The sequence below is a fragment of the Lolium rigidum genome, chromosome 2 (assembly GCF_022539505.1).
Source record: "Lolium rigidum isolate FL_2022 chromosome 2, APGP_CSIRO_Lrig_0.1, whole genome shotgun sequence".
Classification (NCBI taxonomy): domain Eukaryota; kingdom Viridiplantae; phylum Streptophyta; class Magnoliopsida; order Poales; family Poaceae; genus Lolium; species Lolium rigidum.
This window is the reverse complement of record NC_061509.1, coordinates 265967533-265984260: the sequence shown is the minus strand read 5'-3', so window position 1 is coordinate 265984260 and position 16728 is coordinate 265967533. Positions and strand designations below refer to the sequence as shown.

Sequence of the window (16728 nt, the reverse complement as noted above, 5' to 3'; positions counted from 1 at the left end):
AAAACAGATGAATCCATCATGCCTCTGAACAGAAGTCTAAGGCTCGTTCTAATAGAGAAAGGTTAAGGCTCAGGTCATTCAACAGAGTCAACAGCACTAACAGAGCTAGATGGTCAACTAAAAAAATAGATTAATCGGTGGCGCTTCAAAAGAGAAGGCTCATCCTTGATAGAGAAACTCGAGAATATCAAGCACAAAGCAACACATGCAAGTGATTGGTCACATCCACAAAAGAGCACACTCTGGTCAATCAATAGCATTGCATTACATTCAGAATTACCGTGATAACAAGTATCATAACTTCATAAGAAAGTAGCACTACTGATTTTCTCTTCACATTGCTCGTCACCTAATCTACACTTCCAACCAGCATTCAGTGAAGTAAACGTATCTCAGGATCCATCCAACGATTGCTTCAGTACTTCGGTGCTGGCTGTTGGGTTGGCAGCAGTCCAAACCTCTTCTTCAACAGGTAACGCTGGCGTGCATACTTGTCATCTGGGGAGAAGCGGGCTGCATCACAAATATGTAACTTGTTAATTCCTTCTTTCATGTCAAAACACTCAGATGCTCGAACAAATTAAAAATCAATTACATAACACAACTACAATTACTATGAGCCTTCAGAGTTGACTTACTGTCGACATGACAAAAACACAGCACAGATGTTCTATTCAAGAAAATAAAATATCACTATTTAATCTAGAGCCTATACAACAATACATATTAAGATCGGCAGTTATAAGAGGATCAACCTTTGATACGCGATATAGTGTTGACATAATCATCAATGGAACTCCAGGACAGGATTCTAATTTGCTATATCTCAGAAGATCCTTTTGAGTATACTGTTCTCACACAACTTTCACCACACCCAAAAGATAGAATGAATTGAGGTATTCTACAAATATCTACCGCAGTAATTCAGTCCTTAAGATGTGCAGGATGGGTAATTTATAGAATGGTGAGATTTGACACAGGGGAAGGATTCAAAAAAAAATCACAAACCATTGAGCAACAGATCTTCTCGAAAAGATATGTCCATGAACATAGCTAAATAACAGAACAACTGTCAGAACTTTGGTACCTAGCCTAGGAATGCTCTTTTAGCAGCAAAACCAAATTCCAGCACCCAAATCTTAACTAAGAAAGCAGATCACCAAGCTGAAAATTTGATATTTCGCAACATGAATTTGGCAGCACTACTAAGTATCCATCAAATGACTTCATCAATTAAAGAGTAAAAAAATGCCACTTCATGAGCAAAATCTTTCTTCTAGCAGAAGGCCAAGACCTCAACTACAATACAACTAGTACATTTTTCTCCAAAATTGATTTATAAAACATGCATACATGTCTACTTGTCAAGAGTTTGAGAACAAGCAGCTTGGTGCTGCGTCTGGACCTGACAAACAGGAGAGGACACAGAGACGACAACGCGTCATGTTTAGCATCATTTGCACTTAAAGAAAGCTGATAAACCATGTCCAAACTCAAACAAAGGCTGGTAGTAGTTCACACGTACAAAGGTCCAACGGACAAGACAATTAAGCCAGTGAAAGGAAGTGAGCATACCTGGGTGGGCAGACTGCGTCGGCACACCGTGAGGGGACTCCTTCTGCAGTATACAAGAAGAAAAGCATTAGAATAGGCCCGCAACGCAAATCATAGACTAATAAAGCACGAGGTGAGCTTGTACTACCTTGGTGGTGTAAACCTTTTTGCCTTCCTCGTTGATCCAGTACTGGAGATACATCTTGGATCAGAGTGTGCGCTGAAAAATTCAAAGCGGAGTTAGCAGTATGTAATCGAGCATGGATGCAAGCGGTACTGCTCGTCCCGATAAACTGAGGTACACTAGGATCAGACTCGTTAAAATCGGAACTAGACTAATGAGTCCAATAGGATCAGACCTTCGCGAGTTGATTTTCTCTATGAAAATTAGATTGACGAGCATAATAGGATCATACCCGTAAAAAACTTAAAACCATTGTTTGAACAGCCTCATGGGTTGCTTTTCTTTCTCTATGAAAAATAAATTGATGAGTCGATATTTTTAAAAGATGTATAACCGAAATTGTTTTGCGAAATTTATGAGAGGGGCTTTCCGTGTTGATTTCTTGGTCCCTTTGCAACTAGAGCATCGGCAACAACCAAGAAGCAGCAGCGACGGCCAATTCATCAAGCAGCGCACGCAGCTGTAGCTAAATCAGGGCCGGACCTAATGAATTACTCCCCACCACCATAACAAGAAAAGAGCGGGCTGCAATTTCGAGCGGGGCAGCAAAGGGGAAGAACCCGTTTGATCGAGCGCTGCAATCATCGGATTGAATTGCATGGATGCAGGATGGAAGAGAGAAGAGAAGGAGTTTACCAAGACGGGGGAGAGGTTGGCGGAGGCGACGAGTCGACGGAGGGAGGGCAGAAGCAAGCGCAGGTACGGTATCTGGCGGCTGCTAGGGTTCGAAGGGAGGCTTTAGAACGGGGCCTCGTTTAAGAGCTCCCATCACGCACCTTCACGTGTCGGCGGGCCTTCAAAAGCCGGCTAATTCAAAGCCGAGTGCGGCCCGTTTTCTTTTCTCCTTTTTTTCTTCTCCGGCCCGCGATTTGCCCTCCTTGGTGCCACATCATTTTCCTCCGCCCACACCCAACGGGAGGGAAAACTCTATACACCGCCCGTTGCGGCGTGTATGCTCTGCACCGTGTGGGGTGTGTGGCGCGGTGGGCGGAGGGATTTGCGGCGGTTGCTCTCCGCGCCTTTCTCATGGCAGATGAACTTAGGGCGACGAGCAAGGCGACGACGAAGCCGTCGTGACTGGAGGGAGCTTCAGAGAAGAAGGAGCCGGCGATATTGGAGCAAGGTGGCAGCTGGAACTTAGGGTTGGGGGTACGTGGGTGCAGGCTGTAGAGGCGTCGGTGACTTAGGGTTAGGGTTTGTCTCACCGGTGCCGGAGAAGAAGCCGATGCAGGGGGGAGGGGCTTAGAGGGATGGTCGGGGCAGCGGAGGACTGGCCGAGGTGGTGATTTGGGTAAGTTGGGGCGCCAAGGCGACGCGGTAGCGGCGTCGGGCGCGAGTGGCGGTCACAGGCGATTGCGGCCGGCGAAGGTAATGGGGAAATCGGTCGGGAAGAGGAGTCATTGAGGGGGGAATCGATGACGGTGGTGTTGTCTCTGTCGTCGTGTCTTCTCTGAGTCGATCAAGAAAAGGGGAGGAGGAAGGAAGAAGAACAAGGAGGTGGTGGTGCGCCAACCCACGACGCGGGTGCGTGTGTGTGGTGTCTATCATCCACGCCGCTAAATGCGGCATATAGTAGCCGCTTCACCTAATCGCAAAGCCGCTAGAAGAAGCGCCAATGGAAGAAAATGTGAGCCGTCTTCTCTTGAGTTTGCTTCCAAGGCGGGAAAAGCCCGCAATACCTGCAATTATTCCACCCTCTCTTCTCAAGACGATTCGTCGTCCATATCCTATTATGAAAGGACAACCCAGCAAAGAACTTGACCTTTGGGGGTGTCCAAGCCTTCCAAATCAACATGTTCATGCACGTGTGAGTGGCCCGAATTGTGCATTGTAGGACGAGGTCATGGAGTATCCCCCATTGTGCGTGAGTTTCCAAATGATAGCATCATCGTTGTCCTCGTTGAGGTGGACTCCATTGAGTTTAACCCAAAGCCGAATGTATTCGTGAATGTGTTGCACGGTCAAGCAAGCATCCATCTTTATCCTTGAGATCCATGCGTTGTTGAGCAAGGCTTGGTGAACTTTCCATTCTTTCTTGTGGAAACCACGTACATGAGACGGGTGATGTCCTTGGGCTTTTTCCACATTGTGCCAAGGGGAGTCCCAAAAGGGGGCAATTTTCCCATTTCCAATGGTTATGGTGGTGGCGGCGTAGAAGAGGTCCATGTCAACAACACCACAAGGGGTGCCCATCCCAACCCAATGCTTCTTTGTGTCGAACCACTCTAACCAAGGCCACCGCAACAGAAGAGCTCTAGCAAACTTCTTTAGATACAAAATTCCCAAACCACCAAGCTTTTTCGGCCTACACACTGCCTCCAAAGGAACGCCCTCTCAATTTTGTTCATGGAAGCAAGGCAACCCGGCGAGTTGAGTGGTGTAAGGTGGAATATGGCTTCGGAAGCTAGGACCGATTTGACAAGGTCTCCACAGCCGACAACATTAATTTTTTTTTCCATCCCAAGTAACAAGCTTGCCGGCCATTTTGCTTTTAAAATGTTGAAAGTCCACCCTTTTGAGCTTCCAAACCAAGAGCGGGAGGCCCAAATACTTCGTAGGAAAGGAGGAACGGAGAACCGGCAACCCACTGAGCACATCATCAAGGTCATGCATCAATTTTTCTATGCTTCTCATCCATGCTAGCTTCTTACTTGTAAGCTTACATGTTGGAAATCTATAATGCGGTGATTTGTTAGCGATAGATCACACATCTTTTCAAGATGGTGCTGCTCCAAAGTATAATAGCTCCCTCCATCTATTAATAATTGATTTGACTTTATCTAGATACGATCTACTGTAGCGTTTTTAGTAGAGAGTATTAAACATGATGCCAATAGTAATACACAAGTGTCTGAGCTCACAGTCGTTGATGTACTAATACACAGGTGTCTGAGCTCACAGTCGTTGATGTACGGAATATAAACTAAGTTTCTTCTTTGCTCAAGCGGGCTGCCTAAAGAAGGTTGACTTCGATGTTCTTTTCAGATTCAATTAAACAAACATAGATACTTAGTTATTTGTTGATCAATCATAATTTGTGATAGAACATGCAAACTTGTTTTGCACATGCAACTATCAGCTATGTTATAAGCAGTTTGCCATTGATCTAAACTTAAATGTTTTTCCTCCAAAAAATTGTATGAATCTCCAATGAAGTGTCCCTTTTGTTTGCAGGTCTGTTGGAAAAAACACATGAACGAGGAATCTTCCAGAAGTCACTGTGTCTTCACACTTTGAATATTTGGTCTAAATGTTGTGGAGTACAGTAATTTTCAGATGATAAAAGTAATTTTAGCTTTACCCAAACATCAGTTCAGTTATACAACTGGGGATGATGAAGTTGCAGCATAAATCAACAAGATACAGGACAGAAGAATACATAGTACGCACAGGGTCCTCAACCAAACCACTTCTCTTGCATTTTACAAGAGAGTGAAGACCATACTCGAGTTAAGTTACTAAAAAGAAATGTCCACCGTTAGAACAAATTATACTCCTCTCGTAAAAAAAAAACCAGCTAGGCATACTGCAGAAAAAGAAAATGCACCATATTTTGTGTGGGGCTGATGTTAAGTTGATAACTGGCAAGTCCATTGTTAAACTATAAAGCACTCACACCTACACTAGAGTATGAGCAGACATGAATCTACAGCATGCAACAACACACTGCTGAACAAGTAAACAAAGTCCTGAGCAACATGGTACTGCTAACATAACTAATTATCATCCAACACACAAATGCAGCAAAATCATCATGTCAAATTATTATACAGAAGAGGAGATAAAATCATCTGAGCTAACTTGAGCACAGTCTAAAAATGAGTCATAAAATCACGAAGTTTCTTGTCGAAAATCTACCACAACATATATATGGATTTCTCAAGCAAGCATTAAGTTCAAGACAAAACTTACATCTAAGCAATCACGACCTGCACAACATATCTTCCAAAATAAGCTGTGAACTTAAAGTGTACCTTTTGGTCTAAAAGATGGCTAATGAATCATAGTGAAAACAAACAGCAGGGCAATCATATTATGTACTGATGCAACAAAAAGACAAATGTAATTAATACAATCAGTGAAGTATAATTGGCAACTGAATAGAACATAAGCCCCATGGTAATCTTGATTTGACAGACTTATTTACTTGGCACATCATGGTAAGCTAAGAACACTAGAATACTAGTAGCAATTTTCTTTATCACCAAAACCTTTGTTCAAACATCCTGGTATTAGTACAACATCTGAGCTCATTTTGATGTCTGCCACTGTACCGCAGCACGCTAAAACCTAGATTCACACAAACAGGATATGCACAGCATAACATACATAACAAGCTGTTTAAGATGGCTGCCATTCTAATAGAGAAACCCACAGTGGGGCAAAATACGATGTGAAACAAACATACAAATGGGGATAATATAACCAATGCAGAATAATTGGTCGATTAAACATAAAATGAACCTCAGAGACACTTGACACGACAGACAAATAGGAAGGGTTCATTACTTAGCACATCATGGTATCCTCAGTACATCACCAAAACCTTAATTCAAACATCCTGGAATCACTTCCTAACTTGCATAGACGCTGAAACATAAAACGAAATGCAGATAACGCTGGCACCATGGCATCCCCACGGAGCAGCCGGCCGGGATCTCCCCTGCTTAGAACCCGAGCTTGGTGCGGCGCCAGTGCCTGCGCTTCGCGTTGTACCTGATGGAAAGGAAGCACGGAAGCGACATCAGGACACGTTCAGCACACCGACACGCCTCGCACAAGGAAGACGGGTTGGGGAAGGCGGCCATTACCTGATGGTGTTGTCGGTCCTCATGCGGATCCAGTAGGGGATGGGGCGGTTCTGGCGCTGCTTCTTGGCCAGCTTCTGCTTGATGCGGAAGGTCTTGTGGGACGGCTGCGAGGAGGCGAGAAAACGGAGTCAGCGAGACGTCGAAGCCCTACATGCATAGGTCGAACTCCATGGAAGAAGAGGAAGAAGATCAGGTACCATCGTTGCGGCGGAGGCGAAGACGCGGCGCGGCGGCGGCTGTGGCGGCGGCAGCGAAACCCTAGGTCCGTGAAGTGACGAACTGGTGCGTTGTGGGGATTATATAGTGGACGACATTCAGCGATAAAGGATGGGCTCGTTGGGCTTGGCCTTGGCAGTCGCAATTGTGGTGATCCAAATGGTTATGCAATTGCGCTTGCTCAACTTCTGAATAACATAACGTAGTATGGGCTTTACGAAAGAGCAGTTCAACAACAATGTTAGGCCCGTTTGTGTTTCATAGGGCTCGTTAAGTTCAATAATTTGCCATGGACTTCTAGGCTTCTTAAACCTCCACTAACAAATTATCTCCACTCTCTTCTTTTCATTTTCACGAATCTCCGCTCTCTTCTTTTCATTTCCGCAAATGTCCACTCTCTTATTTTCATCTACAATAAATTTACCCACTATAATTTATTTTGTTCTCAAACTTCAGGCACACTTTTCCTCGGTTGAGGATGTTGTCTAGAAGATCTAGTGACTTGGAACTCATGGAGTGGTTTGTGGTTGTCGCTCATGTTATTTTCGTCTTGATGAGATTTTCATTTTAACAATTTGGGAAAACCAAATTATCATTGTATTTTAGGAACATGATTTTTTCAGGAATGTTCGTACATTGATGTTTTTTCGCATTATTTTTTTTTTCTAAATCTCATATATTTTCTGGTAAAACTAACTAAATTAGTTGTTTTCAAATTTCTTATTGTCTATTTTATCACACATATGGTGGCATCTTCAACTCTCTCTTCTGGTGAACTCATATAACAGAGAGGTAATATAATCAAAACATCAAAGGAAGGATGACACTGAGTATAGCAACAAGGGTTTACAATGAATGCTACCATATGGCTATGGAGCTTGTGAGAGTCTGCTATATATGAACCCTTCAAGATTCTACCTTCATGGCTCTTGCCGATGATGTAACCCGTGCTCATATGGTACCTATTGGCGAGGTTTTCATTTAAGTGTGATAAAAGGTATGTGGTACATATGTAATTTTCACGAAACATTGTTGCATTTGGATTAGTGCCACATGACTTGTCGTTGCCTATTCGACAATGCCCCAGAGGAGGTATTCTCACGAAGGGAGGAAAAAAGATGGGGCCATAGGGCGGAGAGCAACCAGGACGGTGGCACACAATTTACCTAGCTTCGGATCACGTTGCACGATGGCAGGTGGTTGTGCCTCTAGGCCTCCCGGGATCCGGCTTATATAGACACCCAGATCTTAGGATTTCTACGAAGAGTCCTACCCGGATACAAGTTACCTATCTACGGAATATTACATTATCGTTCACGTCAAGGATTCACCTATTCCTAACTTGTCGTCATGGATCCGGCTTCCTTCATGGGCCTTCATGGATCCAACTCGTTGTTCCTGGGATAGACTTTTTCCATCCTTAATCAACATCAACTAGGCTATTCGGTGGGCCATATGCTACCACCACCATATACCCACAACATGACTCGTATGAAGTTTGTAGTAAGTTCAGTGTATATTTTATAAAACATTTCCGACATGTGTGGGTGCATGCAAATAAATGCATCTAGTTGTCCTTATAAGTTCCATATTACTATACATATAAGATTTTATCAAATCAAGATTTGCAAGTACGAATTATATAGGATAACAATATCAACCTCTATAAAATTAATTCAACATTATTAGAACTGTAATGCAATATAGTTTCATATTATATACGTTGTGTATTGTTTATTTTGATGTTTTATCCTACACATGGTTGAATATTACAAAGCTTGGCTTTGAGCAAACTTATTGTGCGAAAAAATAATGATATAAATATTGAATCAAAGGGAATATTTTAGAGGTATTTTGATGTAAAAAAATGTTTCTATAGCGAATCGTTGCACTTCATCATCGGATTGTAGTGCATCTAGGATTGGACATAAAGCTCGAAGTTTGACGATCTTAATGAGTGTTCGATGCGCTTAGCTCAACTTGTTACAGTAATGAACGGAGTAAATAATTATTTTAGCTTGATATCATTAATGAGCTGAATGAGCAAGCAGGCAAGCCTCACGAATACTCAAAATGCTTGTGCATAGCTAGCTTCCCTAGCCAAATCCTGATGCACATGTAGTATGTTTGACAAATATATGTCCATGGATGGTGTTGCATGGATACATCACCGATACATGTATGTACTACCTAAGTTGTTAGCCATTTTTTCTCGATCTTAATGAGCAGCTCGTGAGCCCTCGCAAGCACATAACCAACAGATCCAACCAATGATTTTAGCTTGTTATTTTTAACTATATTAAAGATCTAATCCTTAACGAGTTGAGACTTAACGAGCCCGTAAAGACCGTTAGGTCCGGCCCTAAAGGCATCCCAATGCGGGCGCTAGCAGGGGGCGCCAGGATCTTCTTCCTGGCCATTATGGCTGATTCCCTGGCGATGCTGGGAATTCTGTTAGAGTCGCCGTTTGAGTATGCGCAGGCGCTACGTTTCATTTTTCGTAAAAATCGATTTTATGAAAAATGAAACGTAGACAGACGGAGCTTGACCGTCTAACGGTTGTTCCGAATGTTTCCACTGGGCATGAAACAACAGTAGTAGACGATGAGGAAGAGGATGACATCTTAGATGGTCAGCTTCTCTCGGCTATTATTGGTAATATTTCAGAAGTCGATTTAGAACACGTGGAGCTTAGTTCTGATCTACAAGCTTCTGAACGTGGTTCTCGATCGTCGGCTGGAAAGAAATCTTGTAGATATAGCAAGAATACTATATCTAAAATAGTTTCTCGATGAATGGCATGTTTCGGAATAGCAGAGATCTTGGTGACTTGGCTAAACATTCCCACATTGCCGATGGTTGTAGAGATTATGATTTAGATTTCATTGCTATATCGGAGACGGGTAGGCCAAATTTCACACAAAGTTTTCTCGACCGACTGTCAGGCGGGATTAACTTTCAGTGGTTTTCTCGCCCGCCTCGTGGTAGGTCCGGTGGCATTTTACTTGGCGTCCGTATAGACACCATGACTGTCTTAGCTAGTTCCGATGGAGAGTATCACATTAAGCTCGACATTCAGAATAAAGCGGACGGTTTCACGTGGACTCGGTTGCTGTGTATGGTGCCGCCCGGGATGCTTTTAAGGCTGACTTTTTACGTGAGTTGGTAAATCTTACAAAAGATAATCCTTATCCGATTTTAATCGGAGGCGATTTTAATTTGTTGAGATTTCCTCACGAGAAAAGTAAAGGCCGTTTCGATGGACATTGGCCTTTCTTGTTCAATGATGTCATTGATAGCCTTGATTTAAGAGAGGTGATTATGTCCGGTCGACAGTTTACTTGGACCAACAGCTTGCCTGAACCCACATACGAGAAACTAGATCGCGTGTTGATGGATACCGAATGGGAAAATAAATACCCTATGGTGTCGGTCCAGTGCACTAGAACGTATTGAAAAACTGTCTGACCATGCTCCCATCCTCCTAACTACTGGGAATCCCCGTCCTGTTTGTAAACGGCCGTTCAAATTTGAACTTGGCTGGCTACATCGAGAGGGATTTCATGATATGGTTAAGAAGGTTTGGGAGAGACCGGTCGGGGGCAGCACTCCAATTTTGAGATGGAATAATAAGATGCGGACAATGCGCAAACTCTCTGGTTGGGCTGCCCATACGGCCGGTATCCTTAAAAAAGAGAAGGCTCGCTTATCAAATGTAATTGATGAGCTTGAGGCTGTTGCAGAGGTTAGACCGTTGTCTACGCAAGAGATTGAACTTAAAAATCAATCAAATGCGCAGATGGCGAGTCTTCTTCGCGAGGAGGAACTCAAATCGTATCAACGTTCCAAAGCTCAATTCATATTGGAAGGAGATTCAAATACGCGATATTTTCATGACTTAGCCAATGGGAGACATCGGAAAAAACGTATTCATTCTCTTTATTCAAGATGAAGGGTTGATTGAAGGCCATGAGCAACTCAAATCTTACATTAGTAATTATTATAAAGGTCTGTTTGGTCCTCCGAAGGAAAGCACTTTCTCTCTTAATGAGGACTTAACGGACGATATACCCCAAGTTTCTATGGAAGAAAATGGTCTACTAACCGCACCTTATACCGAGGAAGAGGTTCAGAAGGCAATTTTCCAAATGGAATGCAACAAAGCACCGGGTCCTGATGGTTTTCCAGCGGAGTTTTATCAAACTTTTTGGGATACGATTAAATCGGACCTTCTAGATTTGTTCAGTGACCTACATATTGGACAACTAGAATTATTTCGTCTAAATTTTGGTGAAGTAATCTTGTTACCGAAAGTTGATGAGGCAGAAAGGATTCAACAATATAGACCTATTTGCCTCTTAAATGTAAGTTTCAAGATTTTCACGAAAGTGGCCACCATTAGACTTAATACGGTTGCGGACCATGTTGTCCAGCCATCACAGACAGCCTTTATGCAAGGAAGGAACATCCTTGATGGAGTGGCGGTCTTGCATGAGACGGTACATGAGATGCATTCTAAGAAATTACATGGGGTTATTCTAAAACTAGATTTTGAAAAGGCGTATGATAAAGTTAAGTGGTCTTTCCTACAGCAGACACTCAGGATGAAAGGTTTTTCTCCAGAGTGGCGCGCTCTAATAAATGATTCTGTGTATGGAGTTAGTGTTGCAATCCGGGTTAATGATGACACCGACCACTATTTCCAAACACGAAAAGGGTTACGCCAAGGGGATCCGTTATCACCGATGTTGTTTAACATTGTAGCGGATATGCTGGCTATACTCATAGAGCGGGCCAAGGCTGATGGCCAGATTGAAGGAGTGATTCCACATCTGGTTGATGGTGGTCTATCTATACTTCAATATGCCAGACGATACAATTCTATTTATGGATCATGATCTTGAAAAAGCTCAAAATCTGAAATTAATTTTGGCGGCTTTTGAGCGAGTTGTCGGGATTGAAAATCAATTTCCATAAAAGCGAATTGTTCGTTTCGGTGATGCCCAAAACGATACGGCTCTGTATACGAGTTGTTTGGTTGTGGGCAAGGCCAATTTCCTATTCGTTATTTGGGTATTCCGATTCATTATCGGAGACTTACAATCGCGGAATGGAAATTAGTGGAAGAAAGATTACAAAAACGCTTTAGTAGTTGGAAAGGTAAATTGTTGTCCCTGGGAGGAAGATTGGTACTCATTAATTTGGTACTCACAAATACGGTACTGTATATGTTATCATTCTTCATCCTACCGAAAGGAATTCTGCATAAACTCTATTACTATCGATCCAGATTCTTTTGGCAAGGGGATATCGAGAAAAAGAAATATCGACTGGTTAAGTGGAGTATAGTTTGTAGTCCCAAAGATCAAGGAGGGCTTGGAGTTTGATACATCTCCGACGTATCGATAATTTCTTGTGTTCCATGCCACATTATTGATGATATCTACATGTTTTATGCACACTTTATGTCATATTCGTGCATTTTCTGGAACTAACCTATTAACAAGATGCCGAAGTGCCGATTCTTTGTTTTTCTGCTGTTTTTGGTTTCAGAAATCCTAGTAAAGAAATATTCTCGGAATTGGACGAAATCAACGCCCAGGTTCCTATTTTGCCCGGAAGCATCCGGAACACACGAGAACCGCCAGAGAGGGGGCACAGGGCCACCAAACCCTAGGCCGGCGCGGCCAAGGGGGGCCCGCGCCCCCCTATAGTGTGGGCCCCCCAGAAGTCCACCGACCTTGCCCTTCCGCCTATTTAAAGCCTCCGTCGCGAAAACCCTGATACGTTGGACGAAACCCACAGAAACCTTCCAGAGCCGCCGCCATCGCGAAGCCAAGATCTGGGGGCGGGAGTCTCTGTTCCGGCACGCCGCCGGAGCGGGGAAGTGCCCCGGAAGGCTTCTCCATCGACACCGCTGCCATCTCCACCGCCATCTTCATCACCGCTGCTGCTCCCATGAGGAGGAGTAGTTCTCCATCGAGGCTCGGGGCTGTACCGGTAGCTATGTGGTTCATCTCTCTCCTATGTACTTCAATACAATAATCTCATGAGCTGCCTTACATGATTGAGATTCATATGATGATACTTGTAATCTAGATGTCGTTATGCTAGTCAAGTGAATTTTACTTATGTGATCTCCGGAGACTCCTTGTCCCACGTGTGTAAAGGTGACAGTGTGTGCACCGTGTGGGTCTCTTAGGCTATATTTCACAGAATACTTATTCACAGTTATGAATGGCGTAGTGAAGTGCTTATTTATATCTCTTTATGATTGCAATGTGTTTTGTATCACAATTTATCTATGTGCTACTCTAGTGATGTTATTAAAGTAGTTTTATTCCTCACGCACGGTGTAATGGTGACGAGTGTGTGCATCCGTGTTAGTACTTGGCATAGGCTATGATTATGATCTCTTGTAGATTATGAAGTTAACTATTGCTATGATAGTATTGATATGATCTATGCCTCCTTTCTTAGCATGAAGGTGACAGTGTGCATGCTATGTTAGTACTTGGTTTAGTTGTGTTGATCTATCTTACACTCTAAGGTTATTTAAATATGAACATTGAATTGTGGAGCTTGTTAACTCCGGCATTGAGGGTTCGTGTAATCCTACGCAATGTGTTCATCATCCAACAAGAGAGTGTAGAGTATGCATTTATCTATTACGTTATGTGATCAAAGTTGAGAGTGTCCACTAGTGAAAGTGTAATCCCTAGGCCTTGTTCCTAAATATCGCTATCGCTGCTTGTTTACTTGTTTCTTTGCGTTACTACTGCTTATTCATACCACTCGTATTTCACTATCTCTTCGCCGAACTAGTGCACCTATTAGGTGTGTTGGGGACACAAGAGACTTCTTGCTTTGTGGTTGCGGGGTTGCATGAGAGGGATATCTTTGACCTCTTCCTCCCTGAGTTCGATAAACCTTGGGTGATCCACTTAAGGGAAACTTGCTGCTGTTCTACAAACCTCTGCTCTTGGAGGCCCAACACTGTCTATAGGAAAAGGAGGGGGGCGTAGACATCAGAGTTCATGACCTGGAGGTCAAGAATTTAGCTCTTCTGGGTAAATGGCTGTTTAAGCTACTTACTGATGATGGGACTTGGCAAACTATTCTTCGGAGAAAGTATATCGGCTCGAAGACATTATCCCAAGCGGTTTGGAAACCTGGGGATTCTCACTTCTGGGCTGGTCTTATGGCGACAAAAAATGTATTCTTTCGCTGTGGTACTTTCTCAATCAGGAATGGAGCACAAATACGATTCTGGGAAGATGCTTGGCTAGACAATGCACCCTTAAGTGAACAGTATCCTGCTCTGTATAGGATTGCTCGTCGCCAAGGTGATACCATTGCTACTGTAATGGCTACCTCACCTCCGAATTTGACGTTCAGACGGGTTTTACTTGGACAAAGACTTGTGGCATGGAATACCCTAATTCAACGGCTCGGAGATATTCATTTATCACCTGAACCAGACGAATTTAGATGGAACCTTCATGTAGATGGTACCTTTTCCGTAAAATCTTTCTACAATGTGATCACTACAACAGAACCCCTCCTACTGCAACGTATTTATCTGTATCTAAATGTCAATATAGGCGTTGCTAGCGCTTCTACCAACGGATAATAAGGCGTTGCGTTTTTGGGCGTTGCAAAGGTACAATGCAACGCATATAGGTCTGTTGGTAACAGGGGCGTTGCTAGGCAGCAACGTATAGAACTAAGGGCGGGCAACACTTACATACGTTGGTGCTTGCCCTACTTGATTCCAGATACACGTAATATTAATTTTATATTTTGGCAAAAATTAATATTATTTTCTTAATTAAATATTTGCAATGGTGGTCTACATATAACATCTGTACTATTACTTTTTCCCGCAATTGTTGCAGTTATCTTGAATCGGGTCCCTTTCATGGTTTCAACACATATGTTTAAGTGAGAAAAATCAATATCACTATTTATATAAATAAAAGAGAAACATATATGTTGGACTCAAATGGTAGCATTACAAGAGGAACACCATCCACGTGGTACATATATAAATATTATGTTTACAACATCACTGTCCTCCCACGAAATAACTACAGATGCATAGATGTGAAGTACATTATCCAGCCGCAACAGCAACTGTTCCTCCTTCCGTTCAACTAGTCACCCATATCATCATCCATTTATCTTTTGAATCTACAGAAAAAGGCCAATTTGTCAACACAACAGCGGAAGAAATATCACATGATACAAGTATCGAGACGGCAAAAAAGTCACGTACAAAGGTTGAAGGCCATGCAATTTTTGTTCCTTCTGCGTTACCAAGAGTGGTACAATTTTTTCGTTTCCGTACCAGCTCTTCGGTTTTCACAAGTGCAGCAATGACATGTACAGCCCAGAATTGGTTTGTTATTTCAGCACCATCGAGTTTATATTTCGGATCGGTGCTTACAATTGTAGCAAGAGCAACGTCCTTATTTCCGCTTGCTAGGCTCTTCAAGAATACTTTAGTGCCTGCCTGTTAGAAAAACAAAGCTAAGGATTGGTTTCCTCCTGCCTATAATTCAGAAAGAAAACTAGAACAAAATAGATTTTTTTCAAGAAAAAATATAATCATAATTAAAATAATGTCAGAAACATTATCATTCACATCTAGTGAAGCTAAATAAATGGATCGCAAAGTTGAGCAATCTTACTGGTAGCAAGCCAGCACCCAACCAACTTACTGAACCACTTTGTTGTTTCTACAAAATATATAATGTTGAATGTCAGTGCCCAATTCAAGTAAATATTATAAACAATATTTTAATAAGGTTGTGTGTGTTTACATTAGAAAGCACGGGTGCATTAGCAACTTTTGAGTTCCTGCTCTTAAAATCATGCTGATAGCCAGAAGCAACATCATTTTAAATAATGATTAGAGTACTAGAGTTTGAACATAAATCCATGTTTGATGATAAAAACATACCTTGACTGATGTTGATACCCCAGTTACTCTTTGTTTCTCGCTCTGTAGGGGGGTTGTTTTCATGTTCTGAATTGTAATAGAACAACAAATTACCAATAAAAATGTGATACATCAAAGTTCATAATGGCGGTAAGCTCCAAATAACAAGAGTGAACTAACATTGTGTACAGCAGCATTTTTCTCCCCTTGTTGTGCATTGCCATTTTGAACCAAACTTTCTTTGTTCTGTGATCAAGGAATACATCACAAGTTTTGGAAGAATAGAATTTAGACGTAACATTGCAAACAATTCATGCAAAAGGGTTTGATCCTCTATAATGCGAGCAAACCTTATCTTGAGTAGCCGGCTTGATTGATGATTGCGAGTCCAGATCAGGGAAACCACTCTGCTTGATCTGTAGTGAAAGGTAAGATAAATCAGTAGTTTCTATAAGTTGCTGCTTTAGAATGTAAATCCACATCCATACATTACCATCAAATTATTTGGTTCCTTGACCATTGGGAGTTGTTTACTAGGAGAAGTGCCATATACTCTCTATAGATAGAGAAAGAAAATTAAGACGCGAGACAATATATGTTAGAGTGAACTTTGAGAAATTTATTTTGTGCACTAAAATGTACATACTTTCCTCTTAGAATTATGTCCATCTACAGGAGGATCATCTCGAAGAGTAGGCACAAGATTCAAACTTCTCTGGAATAGCAATGAAGTTAGTTCTGAAAATAAATGAAGATGAAGTTTCTATAAATTTACCTGATTCGGTCCTCTTTCCAACTCTCTTATCTTCTCTTTTAGCTCCATAATTTCCAAACTTCTCTGTCATAGCAATGAAGTTAGTTCTGAAAACAAATGATGGTGAAGTTCCTATAAATTTACCTGATCCGGTTCTCTTTCCAACTCTCTTATCTTCTCTTTCAGTTCCAGCATTTCAGCACCTTGATTCTTCACATATTGTCCTATTTTTTCCATCTCAACGCTAAGAGATAGCATAGCTTCA

General features: G+C 42.2%; 2 protein-coding genes across 3 annotated transcripts; both read right to left on the bottom strand.

Moving 5' to 3' along the window:
• Window positions 1-215: 215 nt before the first annotated feature.
• On the bottom strand, window positions 216-2440 carry LOC124688721 (H/ACA ribonucleoprotein complex subunit 3-like protein). 2 transcript variants are annotated; one of them, XM_047222359.1, is made up of 4 exons: window positions 2375-2440; window positions 1703-1774; window positions 1576-1618; window positions 216-513 (listed from the first exon to the last, which is right to left on the bottom strand). In XM_047222359.1, exons 2-4 carry the CDS (start codon window positions 1754-1756, stop codon window positions 416-418), a joined length of 195 nt encoding a protein of 64 aa, XP_047078315.1. In that variant the 5' UTR covers window positions 1757-1774; window positions 2375-2440; the 3' UTR covers window positions 216-415. The 2 variants fall into 2 exon arrangements, with proteins under 2 accessions (XP_047078315.1, XP_047078316.1); XM_047222360.1 differs by having other exon boundaries at window positions 1703-1769; window positions 2375-2431.
• Window positions 2441-6228: 3788 nt separating this feature from the next.
• On the bottom strand, window positions 6229-6790 carry LOC124688720 (60S ribosomal protein L39). Its single transcript, XM_047222358.1, has 3 exons — window positions 6747-6790; window positions 6550-6653; window positions 6229-6454 (listed from the first exon to the last, which is right to left on the bottom strand). The coding sequence occupies exons 1-3, from the start codon at window positions 6747-6749 to the stop codon at window positions 6406-6408; spliced, it is 156 nt and encodes a 51-aa protein (XP_047078314.1). The 5' UTR covers window positions 6750-6790; the 3' UTR covers window positions 6229-6405.
• Window positions 6791-16728: the final 9938 nt, after the last annotated feature.